Consider the following 15911-nt stretch of genomic DNA (forward strand, 5'->3'; position numbering starts at 1 on the left):
AATGACAACCAATATGTAAATACTACCGCCTAGCAGCTAAAAAGACATCAATGCATGAGCTTACAATCATTTAAATTTCAAAATGTGAACATAAAATCGTGAAGAACATCTGAAAGTAACTTTTATATGTTTGATATACCTGAACAGTCAGTCTCCCACGAACCATGTCCATTGGGTATGTAGCAGACATTGCAATTATTCCAGCACAAGCCCCTGCTGCAAGGCGGGACAAAGGTGTGTGTTCTGCATTTTCTGTGTTGTGCACTTGAATTAGCTCTAGTTCACTAAAAAAGCTCACACTTCATTTTGGCATCAAAATGAGAAACCAAACAATATATTCTACCACTGCATACATGAAATAGAATTTGAAAGAAGAATTTTTTTGACATTTAATTTGTAGGGAAAAAAAAGTGTACCTGGAAAGCATAACACAAAAATGAAAATAGTTAAATAATTATTACATTATAATCAAAGAGACATAAAATGGTAGTAATAATTTAGAACTACTGTCCGCATCTTTAAAATACCACCAGATGACAGAGCCATTTATGCAGTTCTCAAAAAATAAACAGGGGCAAGGTACAAAGAAGATTGCTATAAATGCCATGATAACTCTGGCTTCAAAATATATGTGATTGATATTGTCCTTCTAAATTGGCTAGGAAAGATATAATTTGATTGAACGGATTTATGTTGCAATCATTTGAGGGGGGCCTTCAGAACCATGTGTAGAGGACATTAAGCTCATTTATGACCCTAAATTAGAGAATCAGAAAGTTATTTTACATTAGCTTAACAGGAAATCATTTTCATTGATCAATAAAAAATGACTAAATATATCACTTGAAATACAGTTACTATTGCAATGAATTTAGTGAGAAGTAGAACACAATTTTGTACAGAAGTCCATAAAGGTATTGATGGTTTTGAGGTCATTCTAGCAAATTCGAGTAAAAGAGTGTAAATAGATTATTCAAAAGAATAACATAAAACAGAGTATAAAAGAAAGAAAGAAAAAATTAGAATATAAAATAGTCTCATCCACAACAAAACTGTAATAGCTAGTATTTAAATAATATTAAAAAAAACCTTTTAGAATATAAAAACCAAATTTTAATCATTCAACTGAACATAAGTAAAGTTTTCCATGACAGTAAATAAATTATATCTCATGATAGATTGCTGATTGTTGTACAATTATAATGATGCAAGAACAGTCATGTCTAGGTAGTAGCAGAAAAAGAGTAACAGAATATCCAATATTCATCTCTTTGACCATGTGTATGATTGTAATAATCAAAACAAGACATCTAAGGTGACAATAGAGTTGCAGAAAGCATTACTTTGCAGCCTTTGATTGTTGTTTCAATAGCATAAAAATAAGAACTGCATACATGCAAAAGTAAATATGTGTTGATAAATCATACATTGGAACATCCAGTGCAATAACACATCAACTTATGTATAGAGGCAAGTGGCTAACTTGCAGAATCCAAATATTGCCAAATAAACATATGAAATAGAAGAATTAATAACTCAAACGATGGCAGGATACAGTCCCTCTGTATAGAGAACTACATGAACTGAAAGCCTGCAGCACTGATCGAAATGGATTATGGAAAATCTATTTATGACCCTCTCATTGGCACTTGGAAGTCTAATGTGTCTATTCTTTGCCATCCTTGGTCTCTCGTAAGCTAGTTGAGGTCTTCCATGGTGTGCCAATTCCAAGCTTTGAATGAGAGTTGTACAAGTGTTGCTTCCAGCAGTCATGTGCATGACAAGGAGGTGACATTGCAGGATATAATTAGCTGGGGAGAGGCTACTGGGTACAGGGTAGGTAGTTGTGGCAGGCTGTTGACTTTTGGTCATTAGTTGTTGCCCGGTTCTATTGTAAGCTTGTAAGTTTTTCAAGATTCGGATCATCATTTTTAAATCGCCTTGCAATTCTTTTAGGTAAGCACACCCCGACAGATTCTGTTATGTAAGACTTGGAAATAGGCATGAAGATCACTCAATGAAGATGATGGTTTGGTAGGCTATGGGCATTGGAGAACAAGGCACACAAGATATTTTCAATTTGGGATAAAGTGAACATCAGGGATATCTTTGTTCAATACGACAAGTTCTTTAGAGACACAAAGTAAGCGATAGCTATAAGGGCCAAGACAACTGAAAACTTCCTAGAGTGCAAGTGACATTTCCAAGTGCTTTGATTCAGATAAGTATTGAAAACCATTAATGATAAATGATATTGAAAATATTATATGTATTGTTTTTACGTTATTGAACTATGTAATTGTGTTAATTATAGATTTATTTCATTTTGTAATGTCCCCACTATTAGGGTTATCTTGGAAAAAGTAATACTTGCAATATATGTCTCAATGTTCAACAATAATAAGTTTAAACATACTATTCTACCGTCTAACTTGACCCCAAACTTAAAGACGCCTCTAGATTGGGTTTCCTAACCCTTAGTTATTCTACCTTCTTCTCTAGAGCACACCCCTTAAGGTTCTTCTTGGATGACACATCCTCTATCCAAGGCCAATCATATATGCATATGTTGACATCACCAGAATACTTTGGCCACTATCCATTTCTCATTTTGCTAGTCATACAAGGTTACTCATCTCGCACTAGCACGATAGCCATTCATATGAGTATCTCACTTCCTGCATTGGCACTATGAGGTTCCATTTATTACTCATCTAGCCATTCATACGTGTAAGGAAGCAAAGGTGCGCGGAATTGCTTCCTATGCTAATCTTTGAGAGGACGATTATGCAAATTCAAGTAACTATTGCAAAGATCTCAAGAAATGCATAATAACATAATCAAAATAACAAAAAACACACAACACAATGATTACCATGGGGAAACCCTTCCGGGAGAAAAACCCCACCCTCCAAAACTCGCACAATGTATTATCAAACCAAGATGATTACAATACACTTGCAATGCAAGTTCTTACAGGAGCGCATCACCACAACTCGAATTTGGAGGGACTCCTTCTAGCACCAGTCTTGCAAACTAAACTCAATTACACAAACAACTCCCCAAGCCCTCCTTTTATAGTGATTTTACAACCTGGAAACCACTTATGATTTTACAAAACCATGAGCAAAACTACCATGCCACATGTTACCCATTTTTGACATTTACATTTCCAATATGGAAAAACAACCACGTTAAAAATAGTAATCCCGTCCACAATTTTGTCTCTTAGTCTAAACCCCCATAAAAGTCACAAAATGAGTCATCAAGGCTCTAAAAATAGCCTACCTATATTCTACTAAGGACAAGACTCATTTAACAACTCACTAACCACTTTCCAATGCATAAACAAGTGGAAAACTTCCACAAACAAATTCTGAAATTTTCCAAGAAAGGATTGCAAGGTTGAGACACATGTTTCTCAACAATACGGGGTTATACTAATCTCTTGAACTGGCACAATAGCCATTCACATGAGGATTGTAATAACCTCTCGCACTGGCACTAAGAGATTTCTTTTATCCATTCATATAGAAATAACCTCCACTATATACTGGCATGCAGCCATTCATATAGAGATGGATGAAATTTTTATACTAACACTAGGAAGTTTAATTAATTACTTAGATTCATAAAGAATTATATCAATATCTTGCAATATAACGACTAAACATGATATCAAATTATTAAATGTTATTTTGAATTCAAATTTAATAATATATATAGACACACGCACACACAGTCTAATTAGTAATGGTTTTAAGATACTCTTTAATTCGATGGTTTGGAAGGGATTTAATTATCATTTGTCTTCACTTGCTCCTATGAAACTTGCCCTCTTTATTTCTTCCCTTGTTTATTATGTAGGTCCCTTGTTCTTCTATCCACATGAGTTGTGCCTCCTTAATATTTGCCCGTTTTATTTCTTAATCATCACCTTGGAGTTTGTTATGTCTATTGGCTGATATTTGTTTCTTCTTTTATTTTCATTCCCACTTTAAATGTTTTTTTTTTCCTCAATATTTTGTCTACTCCATGTCCATTCCTAATTGTTCTCTATGCACCTACATGGCAGGATTTATTTCATCGCCGGTGGGGTTGGGTGATATTCAATGTCGAAGAGTAGGATTCTATATCGCCTAACTACCCGTGCGAAGGGTCGTGACATATAGTAATGTGGGATCACCTTATTAGATAATAGGTAAAATGTTTTTTGTATTTAAGACTTCAGATATCATTAATAATTCTTAGCAATTTAATAATTGATTATTGTGATTAATTATATTAACTCCATCAACCATAAATTATTACTTTTTGATAGACATTTACTTACATTGTCCAATATTAATATTATCTAATTAAAGTGTCTTTGAATTGTATATTGTTAATTAATTTATTATATTATTATTTAATAATCAATTAGCTATGGCATAAATATTATTTTGGTCAATACAAGTAGGAATTATCAATATTAGATTCTGTTAAGGGGGGATATTAAAGTCCTAACCTCTCAAAATTGCTTGTCCTCAAGCAATTACAATTTTTATTTCATACATTAGATCTTAAGGAACTCTTAGAACTTGTTCCATTTCCCTTGTTTGAATAGTATATATGAGTAATTCAATTTTGATTATTTATATGCTAATGAGATGGACAAATATAAGATGGATTCCTATTTAACGTTTTGTGATTGATTGAACATTATTTATGATTAATTTGTGTTTAATGTCATACAATGACAATTCATAATGTCAAGGTCACTTCACGTTAAGTGTACTTATATATTAGCAAACTTCTTTTACTTACCCAAATCTTTGAATATTATCAAACTTATATATTACTTTCTCTCTAATAGATAGGTTGATCAGTTTGTCTTTACCCCACAGGATGTCAAGATCATTACGATATCACTGTAATGTCCCCACTATTAGAGTTATCTTGGGACAAGTAATACCTACAAAATAGATGTCAGAGTTGAATAGTAACAAGTTTAAACCTCCTATTCTACCCTCTAACTTGACACCAACCTTAAAGAAGTCTTTGGATCGGGTTTACTAACCCTTAGTTCTTCCAGCGTCTTCTCTAGAGTGCACCACTTAAGGTTCTTGGATGAGACATCCTCTATCCAAGGCCAACCACATATGCATATGTTGACATCATCTAAATATTCTGGCCATTATCCATTTCTCATTTAGCCATTCATACAAGGTTACTCATCTCTCGCACTAGCACAATAGCCATTCATACGAGAATCTCACTTACTGCACTAGCACTATGAGGTTCCATTTATTACTAATCTAGCATTCATATGGGGTTATACTAATCTCCTACACTGACACAATAACCATTCATACAAGGATTGTAAAAACCTCTCGCACTGGCACTAAGAGATTTCCTTTATCCATTCATATAGAAATAACCTCCACCCTATACTAACACGTAGCCATTCATATAGAGATGGGTGTAATTTCTATAATAACACTAGGAAATTTAATTAATTACTTAGATTCATGAATATTTATATCAATATCTTGCAATATACCGACTAAACATGATATCAAATTGTTAAATGTTATTTCGAATTGAAATTCAGTTATACATGCATACATACATATATGTGTGTGTGTGTGTGTGTATATATTCTAATTAGTAATGTAATGTTAAACCTATATAATACATCTCTTTCCCTAATAATGATAAGGATACCTTTTCTTATTAACAAAACCTATTATTTAAATGATAGCACATACCTCTTATTATTCACCCCTATAATTTCAGGTTTTTAAGATCCTCTTTAATTCAATGGTTTAGAAGGGATTTAATTATCCTTGTGTCTTCACTTGCTCCTATAAAACTTGCCCACTTTATTTCTTCCCTTGTTTATTATGTGGGTCCCTTGTTCCTCTATCCACGTGAGTTGTCCCTGCTTAGTAGTTGCCCATTTTCTTTCTTAATCACCACCTTGGAATTTGTTTCCTCTTTTATTTTCATTCCCGCATTTAAATGTTTTTTATCACAATGATTTTTTTGCTCCTTGAACATTCCCAGTTGTTCTCTATGCACCTGTTCTTTATGCACCGTATGGAAAGATTTATTTCATCGCTAGTAGAGGTGGTGATCTATTCAATGCCAAAGAGTTGGATAATATATCGCCAAAGTAACGAGAATCGGAATCGGATTGAAATCGGCAAGGTTGAATCGAATCGTGAATCAGCCATGAATCGGCGAAGAATCGGCAAATTTGAAAAAACCCTTTAAATTTAGAGATATTAACAATTTAAAACTTATTTCATGCACCCTTTATTGAATATAACTTAAACACACTATAACATCATCAAATAGAAGTTAAAACATAACATACATAAACATGGAAGTTTGGAACATAAAATCCATCACATACGTAACTATGTTATGTAAAATGTAAATTGTAGGCTAGCTGAAGTAAATAGAAATCAAATGATCATAACGATTCAAATTATAGAATGTATGTAAGATGAAGATCCATAAGACATCAAATTATAAATGTATGTACAAATCTAAGATGAAGATCCATGAAAGTTTGAAACGTATGTCTGTCAGTGATTCTCTTCTTCTCTCTCACTTTTCCTCTCTTCTACTCATGCCTAACAATTAGAAGGCCCTTTAGGGTTATAACAAAGAGGAAAGGCTAAAAAGAAAACAATAAAAATATGTTTTTTTTAAAAAAAATTGAATGCAACTTTATGGCTACCACGGCCGATTCATGATGGAGATTCATGCAATTTTTGGCATGAATCGACGATTCAGGCGATTCATCCAAAAAATCGCCAATACGATGCAAGATTCACAAAAACTCGGCTAGGTTGAATCATATCGCGATTCACACGATTTTAGGGCGATTTTTGGAACTATGTATATTGCCATATCATTAATAATTTTTGGCAATTTAATAATTGATTATTATGATTAATTATATTAACTCCATCAACCATAAATTGTTACTTGTTGATAGACATTTACTTACATTGTTCAATATTAATATTAGCTAATTAAAGTCTTAATACAATTTGTCTTTGATTGTATATTGTTAATTAATTTATTATGTTATTATCTAATAATCAATTAGCTATTATATAAATATTATTTTGGTCAGGTACATGTAGGAATTATCAATATTAGATTCTATTAAGAGAGGATGTTACACCTTTAGAGTTTTTACTAAGCTATTACATGTTTTGTTTACATTGGTTATTTATATCTATTTTAATGACATTAGATTTAGTAAATTATTTTAACTCTAGTAATAACTATATCTAATTGAGCTGCTTGTATTTAATTGACTTTGGGGGTGGGTGGGGCGGGGGCGGGGGCGGGGGCGGGGGCGGGGGCGGGGAAGCCATCAAAATAATAATAATAACTCATATATAAAATGACCAACAAAGGAAGCTTCATTTGCAAAAGTCAAGCATGGATGAACAAAGTTGTTCTGAGATTGTAAAATAGTAAATACACCTGGTGTAGTTGTTCCTATAAACTTATTTTATCGTGTTAGTATGCTTGTTTAATGCAAACCAATGGATAAGAAACCTAGAAATATGCCAACTAATAGAGTACCTTGGTATAGACTACAACAAAAGCTCTTGATATGAATATATTTTTCCATTAATGTAAATCATCATCAGATACCAAATAAAGTGTACAATAAAGCTCTTTTACTTTTGGAATCAAATGTCAGAGCCAAATTCACTTTTTGCTGAAAATAAATGGCATAAATTGATAACCCTTGTGTACAGATATTTTAGTATCTTACCATCTCCTGTCCGTCGTCTATAAAGCCACAGGATTGAACTGCAAACCAATAACATAGAATGAATCAATAAATATGTAAAATAACTTATATAGTGTACTAGTCACTTTTTTAACATTCATTTTTTTGAATTGATACAATTCAAAGAAACATGAATTCAATCACAAAGTTTCACTATTTTAGCGAAAGATGACCATATTTAGAATAAAGGTTTTGAAAATTACTAATTGGATACAAAGACTCAACCAACAAATGAATATTACTGCATGCTATATGGTATATAGAAAGCATGAAAAAAGAATTAATGGAAATATTTATAGGCTTCAATTGATCAAATCAGTTTAGTGGGACATGTTAGCATTTTAATTTGTCTTCTTTACACACAAACCAGATCAGTACATGTTACAGTTTTGACATCTTCACATTATAAGGGGAAGCACCCTTCTTTATTAAATTAAGAGCTTAGCACTGTAAACAACGGAAACACTCTGTTTCTTATGGCTCTTGAGCAAAGGCAGAAGGCTATTAGGCACTTCTGTTTGAGATGACAGATTTTTGTGTTTTTCTATCTCCAATGCAAGCACTACACTAGCTGAGAGACATCACACTTTGAAGATAATACAGAGAGATAAATACAAAGCTTAAAATGGAGCAAACACAAGATTCAACACACTGAATATAGGATATCGTATTCAATGAACCTATTTGACTTTTCAAATCAACATACACATGATCACACAAAAAGCTTCAACGGTAATTTTAGGAGCATGTACTCATTAAATAACTATATCCCATCTAGGTGCATAAAGCACTTAATTTATAAGGCTTACAATATTTTACATGCAATTTATTCATCATAAATAAAATACATGCAATTTATTCATCATAAATAAAAAACAACCATTGAAGTTCCTACATCAAAAAAAGTTTGCTTGCAATCAATGCAAGTTCTATAAACAAAAAAAAAAGAGGAAACCTTAAAATAGATTTCGGCAAAAATATACTCTTGAAAATAGAGCTTTTAAAAGTTAATCGAAAAATATACAACACAAAAATGGTGATAGTTAAAAATAGTGACTCTGAAATCTTGTCTGACATGCCTGGGGCATGGTAGCAGCAGCATCCTGGCTATACCAAACTCTTTGAGATATGTTAATGAACCTATGAGTCTGTATACATCAGGCCTAAGTCACAAGGGTCAGGTTCAAGTTCGAGTTCAACGACTATGAAGGTCGGATGAAGTTCGACAAGTAAAAAAAAATCGAAAAAAAATTGAAATTAAATTTGCTTTATGTAATTTTAGAAAAATAAAGTTCTAAAATATGTAAAACTAAAATAAACGATAATAAAATGCAGTCTTTATAAATAAAATATAATCTTTAGTATTTACAATTTAAAAATAATTAAAAAGTGCACTAATAATAAATTAATTAATAATCATAAATAGTTTATAAATATTTTACAGATTAAAAATAAATAAATATACATGTTTTCCTAGATTTAACATACATTAATGGAATATTTTATAGAAAATATATTAAGTTTTCCTATATTTTATATAAAACATATGAAAACATTAAATGTAGAAAAATATAGGATAAACATTTTATTGAAGTAATTGAAATATACAAACTATAAATGTTTTACTACATTTAATCTTTCGTTAATAAAAACTAATGAGAATAACATTTATTATTTATGATTAAAATCTTATAACATATGAAAACCTAATAATACAAATACTATTTATTAAAATATCTTATCAAAGATTAACATAAACAAATAAGAGTCTGTGTGTCGTCGAACATTGAGATAGCAGAAGCAGACCATGCTGGAGCTGAAAACGCAAACCACGCTCGAGCTGAAAATGCAAACCACAGTCGGAGCTGACATCACAGGCAAAACTGGAGCAGCAGATGCCAAATGCCAGATGCCAGATGCCAAACACGCAATCGTTTTGACCTTTTTTTAGCAGAGAAAGGGCATGATTGAATACGTTTTTTTTGGCCAGAAAACTCTTAAATATAGTTGAATATTATATCATTTCCTGCAAAATGACAAGAAAACTGCTCCATACGAATTTAATGGCGAACTGGAGCGATTTTTTAATTTTTTTAATGGTTTTGCCAATTTTCGAATCTGAAGCCGAAAATTGGTGGACCCTGTGAGGACCCTGCGACTTAGCATCAGGGAATAGCGTAGAATTCATATAAAAAATTGAACATCTTGGACATAGTATTAGAGCATTAAATTATTAGGAATCATAATCACAATATTTATATATTGTTCTAAATATAAGGCTTGCCGATTCTCTAATTCAGGCATGCAAATTGGATCCATGGATTTGTGAAAAGAAAAATCCCATTATGATTCCTAAGGATTCGTGTGTGTAGAAATATACATAACTCTAAAATTAAAGCATTTTATAGTATGAACCTATGATTCTTAAAACCTTGGCCAGCACGTGGATCCTCACAAATTCACGCTAGATCCTTGATGATTCAAAGGATTTGCGCCGATCCGGACAGGATCCTTGTTTTACACTGTGGATCCGTCCAGATTCGGGGGCCTGCAGATCCAGATGGATCCACAGTATAAAACAAGGATCCTGCCCAGATCGGCACAAATCCAAATCCAGATCAGATCCAGACCCAAATCTGGCCTGCTGGGCATGAATCCGGCAACTAAGGTTTTTTTTTTCTATAGGTAAATTGTGGAAATAGGACCCACTCACAATATATAACAAATTAAATTCAGACCTGTATGTCCCCTCTTCTTCGATTGGATAATAAACTTATAACCTCTTGATCTGCACTGTATGAAATCTTCTCAGAATTTGAACTCTCAATTATTAAGTTATATCTTATCTATTATAGCAGGACTACTTTCCCAATCCTAATTTATATGTTATGATGTCTGTGTACTTTGTTACTTAATCTCCGTGATACTGTAATTTTAATTCTTATACTCGTTAATATCTTCCCTTTGGATCATTGTCTTTTTCAGCCCACAGATGAATTGCTCTGAGGGGAATTGATTGAATGCTTTTTTTTGATATTCCAATAGCTTCTCTTGGTGTTCGCTATTCAAATTCATGTTGTCTGTCTCTGCCTTTAAAAGATTTCCTTGTTAGTCGTCTTGATTGCTCTCAACTCTATTTTGTTTGCGACTCCCACTCATATTGCTGCTTACTTGGCGGTGACTTAGTTTGTCGTCTTTCTCTTGTTTGTGCATGTGTTAGTTGCTGCCACTTACTTATGTTCTCCGATATCCCCTAGTTTTATTATCCTCTCTATATATCTTCCAATAAAGAAGTTCCTTTTTAAGAGGCACGCCTTATCACATCTTAAGTAACTTACACCCATTCATGACAACTTTTTTTGTTATGGAAATCAGGTATCTTTGTGACTTTGTTTCTAACCTTGTTCAATGACACTTGTCTAACTCTTCTGATATAATGGTAACACGAAGAATACAGTGAATATGTTAATAGCGATCCCTTAATGACATGGTGAATAAGAAGAAGCAATGCATTTAGCAATCCCCCTATCAGATATTAACAATAATACTTTGTATTTTCATGCTAGCTATTAGTGTCAATACTCTCAGTAGTCTATTGTCTTCCATCAGTGAGGAGAGGAGTGTCTTATCTGGTCCTATCTTATTTGACTGTCAAGAGAATTCCTAAGATGTGATTCAGAAGTGAATAACTTCCAACGCCTCCCCTTTAACTGATCTCCTATTGAGTTACTAATGATTTATCTGAACCATGGCTTAATTAGTATTGGGATCGATTATAATCTCGTGCATCCAGGCGAGCTTAATAGAGTAGCATGTTGGCCATGTTATTTGTATTTCATGTTGGAGAAAATCGGATTGTTCATCATATTTACCGTTCTGCATATTTACTTGGTTTTGAGGATCGCTTCAATCTTCTATGCCCATGGATTATAAAGACTCTTCTTCCGTATGGGTATTGATATAATTGGCTATCAGTTTAAGTAAATACCCAGCCATCTGCTTCCTAAGGACGTATCAAGAATGAGTAGGGTCTTTGCATACATATTTCGTTAATGATTGCTGTTATTAATAATCTGCATATTATTATTATTATTTATCTCTTCTCTGAATATCGTCACCTCTTATTAGCAGATGTGTGATATCTATAACAATCAGTTTTTATTTATATTTGATCTATTGGTGAAATTGAATGGCTCCCAAAGAGCCCACTAGAGATCAAGTCTTGCTGAGTGCAAGGCTCCAACATCATAAGGGATGAGGCCGGGATTGTGCCCCGGGTGATTTTGATGGCATGGATGCCCCTCAGTCCTTGGCTCTAAGCTGAAGAGGTTTTAGGAACAAGTGGGCCCGTATAGGGTTCCTAAAATGTCTTCGCTGGTTGGTAGCTCGCAGGCTTCATGCCTCGCTGGGCTGCCTCGCAAGTCTGAACCCTCCATCAAAAAAAAAGTATTGTTTATTATTTCTTTGGCCATCCTTATGAATAAGGTTTTATTTGTTCAACAAAGAGTTCAAAGGAGCTATAGTCCTTGTCTTTTGTGGGAAATAAAATATAGATTTATGTTGTGTAGAAAACAAGAGATGTTCTATCTGTTAGCATTCATATCCAAGTTAATGCACTAATTATAATTAAATTAGAATATATATAATTAGATATTAATATTTTCTTACAATTAGTTTAGAACTTCAGATAATTAATATTATTTTTATATATTTAAATTAAATATAATAATTGCATAATTAAAATGATTTATATAATTTAAGTTTTAAAACTTTAATAAAAATAAAACATGAGTAAAATAAAACTTTTTAATCAAGATTATAAGCTCAATCATCAATGTTTATAATAATTGAATTTAAATATAGTGAAAATCTTAAATAAATTAAATTTAAAAAATAAAAACACACTTCAAATAAATTATTTTAAAATAAAAAACTTACACCTAAAATGAAACTTGAAATCTATTAAGAGTTAATATATAATACATTGTGAAGCTGAAATTTTGATTTTTCTGCCTAAAATTATAAGTAAAACTATAAAATGAAATTATTAAAAAGGTAAAATAGTTTTAAATTGCATATGTGATATGTGATATTTCATAGTTTTAGATTAAAATATAATTATAATTATTTTAAGAATTTTTTAAATCAAATAATTAATCATTTTTTTAAATAGAATCATAATGCAGATTTATAATACTCTTAAATTAATATAATTTTTTTAAAATAGATACTACATTGAAATATTGTTAGACTTCTAAGAAGTAAAAATAAAAATTGTCTTATATTACATGCAATATATAATACTAAACAAAACAAAATATAGATATATTTAAAAATTGTGTACTATTTATTATAAATTGAATAATAAAATATATTTAAAAAAGTTAAATTTGCAATTAGTGTATAAGAATAAACTATTTCATGATTTAGGTATAATATAAATGGTTGACCATTGAAATCTAACTATTTAACCAAACATTTTAACTATTACATGATTGTTGTATATATATTTTAATAAATAATATAATATAGTTTATATCAAAAACATTTTTTTAAGTTTTATGCACATAGATGTTAATTGAGTATAAATTAGGTGGATGTGTGATGTGAAAGAATCGATATCCTCCACATAAATTATTATTTGTAAGCGTAATGTTCAAGAATCTCCAAACCATATTTGGTGGAAAGTAATAGATGAAATGGGCTTAAACAGTTACAATGGTGGTGTAATGAACGGATTGGATGTTTGCAATTTTGCTTTTTGATTTTATTTTTTAAATCATCTAAACCCTAGCAAAAATGCTATGGACCAATCAAAAAAAAGAAATTTCTACACAAATTATTTTTAAAATCAAATGGTCCCAAGCATTATGGATCAATAATTTTTTGATATTGGAAAATTTTATGAGATCTGCCTTATAGATAATATGTTTGTTATTTTATTATATATGTATTATAACATACATATGCATAAGATATATATATATATGGCCTAAGATGAAAGCCAGCATCTTTTTCCATTCCAAAGACCAAAAAATTTTCAACAAAGTATGGCCTAGATGAAAGCCAGCATAGATTTTCGGCTCGGATGGAGAGGAATTGTTATGGACCATAACAAAAATTGGCTTCTTAATTACCTCAGAGGCCTTCGATTCCTACATTGAACCAGGGGTTCTTTCGAGGACCTGAACATATTGGATTTCATTTTGCCAAATTCTCATAAGTACAGCCGAGAGAAGACAGCTTTCGTTCGGTCTCCAACAATTGAGCAAGTTGATATTGAAGAATTCAACGATCTCATCATGGTTTTTTGAGAAACTTGAAGATCAAGCTTCCTAAATCTTAGTTCAGTGCTAGGGATTCGAACAACATACTATAATCATCAATTAATTCTGACATTTCAAAACTTAATTAACATATTCTTTTCTCAAGTAGCATTTTCATCACAATATGGACTGGCTAAATGTTCCCGGAATATATTTCACACTGATCTCATATCTTCTGTGATCAGGCATGGTTCACATCATCTCAAACATAAAATTTAACAACTAGGATTACTTTCACCTTATAAAGACTGAGATTATTACTTTAGAAATTGCAAGATATTAAAAAGTGTGGGTGGAACTCAACAAAAGGGCTCAGTTATTGATCTTTCGTCATTTTTTGCAATGGCGACATTTAAATATATACACTATCACATATAGGCTTTATAACATTAATGAAGGGTATTGAAAGTATAAAACAAAAGGAAATTCTCCAGTTCTTTCTAAATTAATCATACAAATTCAGGCTTTCATAGTTTTACACCCGATGGGTCTCTTTAACCCAACTATGTTTATTCATATGAAGGATGGTCATGGGCAATCTAAAAATGTATAAAAATTTAATAACACTCACATAGGAAGATTTTAGTCTCATAGTGTATGGAAAATACTTTCCCATAGATAAATGATATAACTATTTTGATGCTAACATAACGCTAACCATTTCCTAGAGTAGTGGCTATTAATGAACTTGCAGATTGGTAATGGGTAACCATAATATCCAAAAATATGTCCAGACTACACTTTCGAGCAATCATTTGCAACACACGGGATACAATTACTTCTTTAAAGAATCAACTCGGAAGTGTCGTCAAACATAGCTTTTTACAATAAACCCCGACAAAGGGAACCAATTAAAAAACTTTATGTAACAGGCTTATTTGATTGTAAAGATGAAACATACTAACTGGGGTATACCCCTTTCATTTATGTAACAATAATTGGACCTTGGTCCCAAGGAAAACTGGAGGTTTTCTTCTCCGTTCTTTCCTACCAATGCCTTTTTGAACGGAAAAAAATTTGTATTTTAGTTTCATATATAAAATATAGGGCTTCGGCCTTTTACTAATCCAAATATATATATATAGAGAATTACATTTAGTTTTTTAATTTTCTTAATAATTAAATTTTGTTTTTAGTTATAATATCATATTATTTGTTTATTTATTTATTTATCTTAATATTTATTTATTTGTTCAATTAACTTATTATTTTTAAACTTCACTCAGAAATAGAGGGCAAATCATGACCCAAGAGTGGAGAGCACAAAGAATCAAAGCTCACAAAACATCCTAAAGAAAGCTCAAGAAACAACTGGAAAATTAGAAAACAAGAATGACAATAAAGGAACCAAGCTACTGCAGTCCCGAGAGACCAAAAGTCATCAAAAGTTGACCATCTTGCCCTTTTGGCTAACCTCTTCCTCTTGCTTCTAGTGACAAGGGCATCCATAGTCCATTGAGTTCCATTATCAACCACACCCTAACCTTCTATAGGATACTTCTCTACTACAAATTTGTGCCCTTTCTTCTTCCTTTTGATTGGTAAATTTGGTTTGAATATGGCACTAGTAGTCTAGGAAATGGAGAAATTCTTGAGAGGGAAAAGGCACTAAATTTAATGTCTCCATTTTTGCTAGCATCGAAGTTTCAGGTATTAGCCTATTATTGTGATCCTCGTACGCTAATTATTGTGGATAGAAGGTCTTCTGAGGCAATGGCTTGGCTTGGGAGGGTCTTGTCTTCTCCACAATTCAGTAAGCTATAGGTTGGTCTTCATTT

The 15911-nt window shown here is 31.9% G+C and overlaps 1 protein-coding gene across 2 annotated transcripts in view; it reads right to left on the minus strand.

Moving 5' to 3' along the window:
* The window catches only part of LOC149553730 (mitochondrial adenine nucleotide transporter ADNT1-like), a 208433-nt gene that overhangs the window by 42168 nt on the left and 150354 nt on the right, over window positions 1-15911 (minus strand). For both annotated transcript variants that reach the window (XR_016353148.1, XM_089789094.1), the window contains exons 4-5: window positions 7790-7827; window positions 140-252 (exon numbers count right to left, since the gene is read on the minus strand). Coding sequence is in view for 1 of the 2 variants with exons in the window: in XM_089789094.1 (XP_089645220.1) it covers window positions 140-252; window positions 7790-7827 (151 nt within the window). In the remaining variant the exon portion in view is untranslated. The remainder of the gene's footprint in view (window positions 1-139; window positions 253-7789; window positions 7828-15911) is intronic.

The sequence above is a fragment of the Cupressus sempervirens genome, chromosome 6 (assembly GCF_028749045.1).
Source record: "Cupressus sempervirens isolate cs-2001-9-10 chromosome 6, ASM2874904v1, whole genome shotgun sequence".
NCBI classification, from domain to species: Eukaryota; Viridiplantae; Streptophyta; class Pinopsida; order Cupressales; family Cupressaceae; genus Cupressus; species Cupressus sempervirens.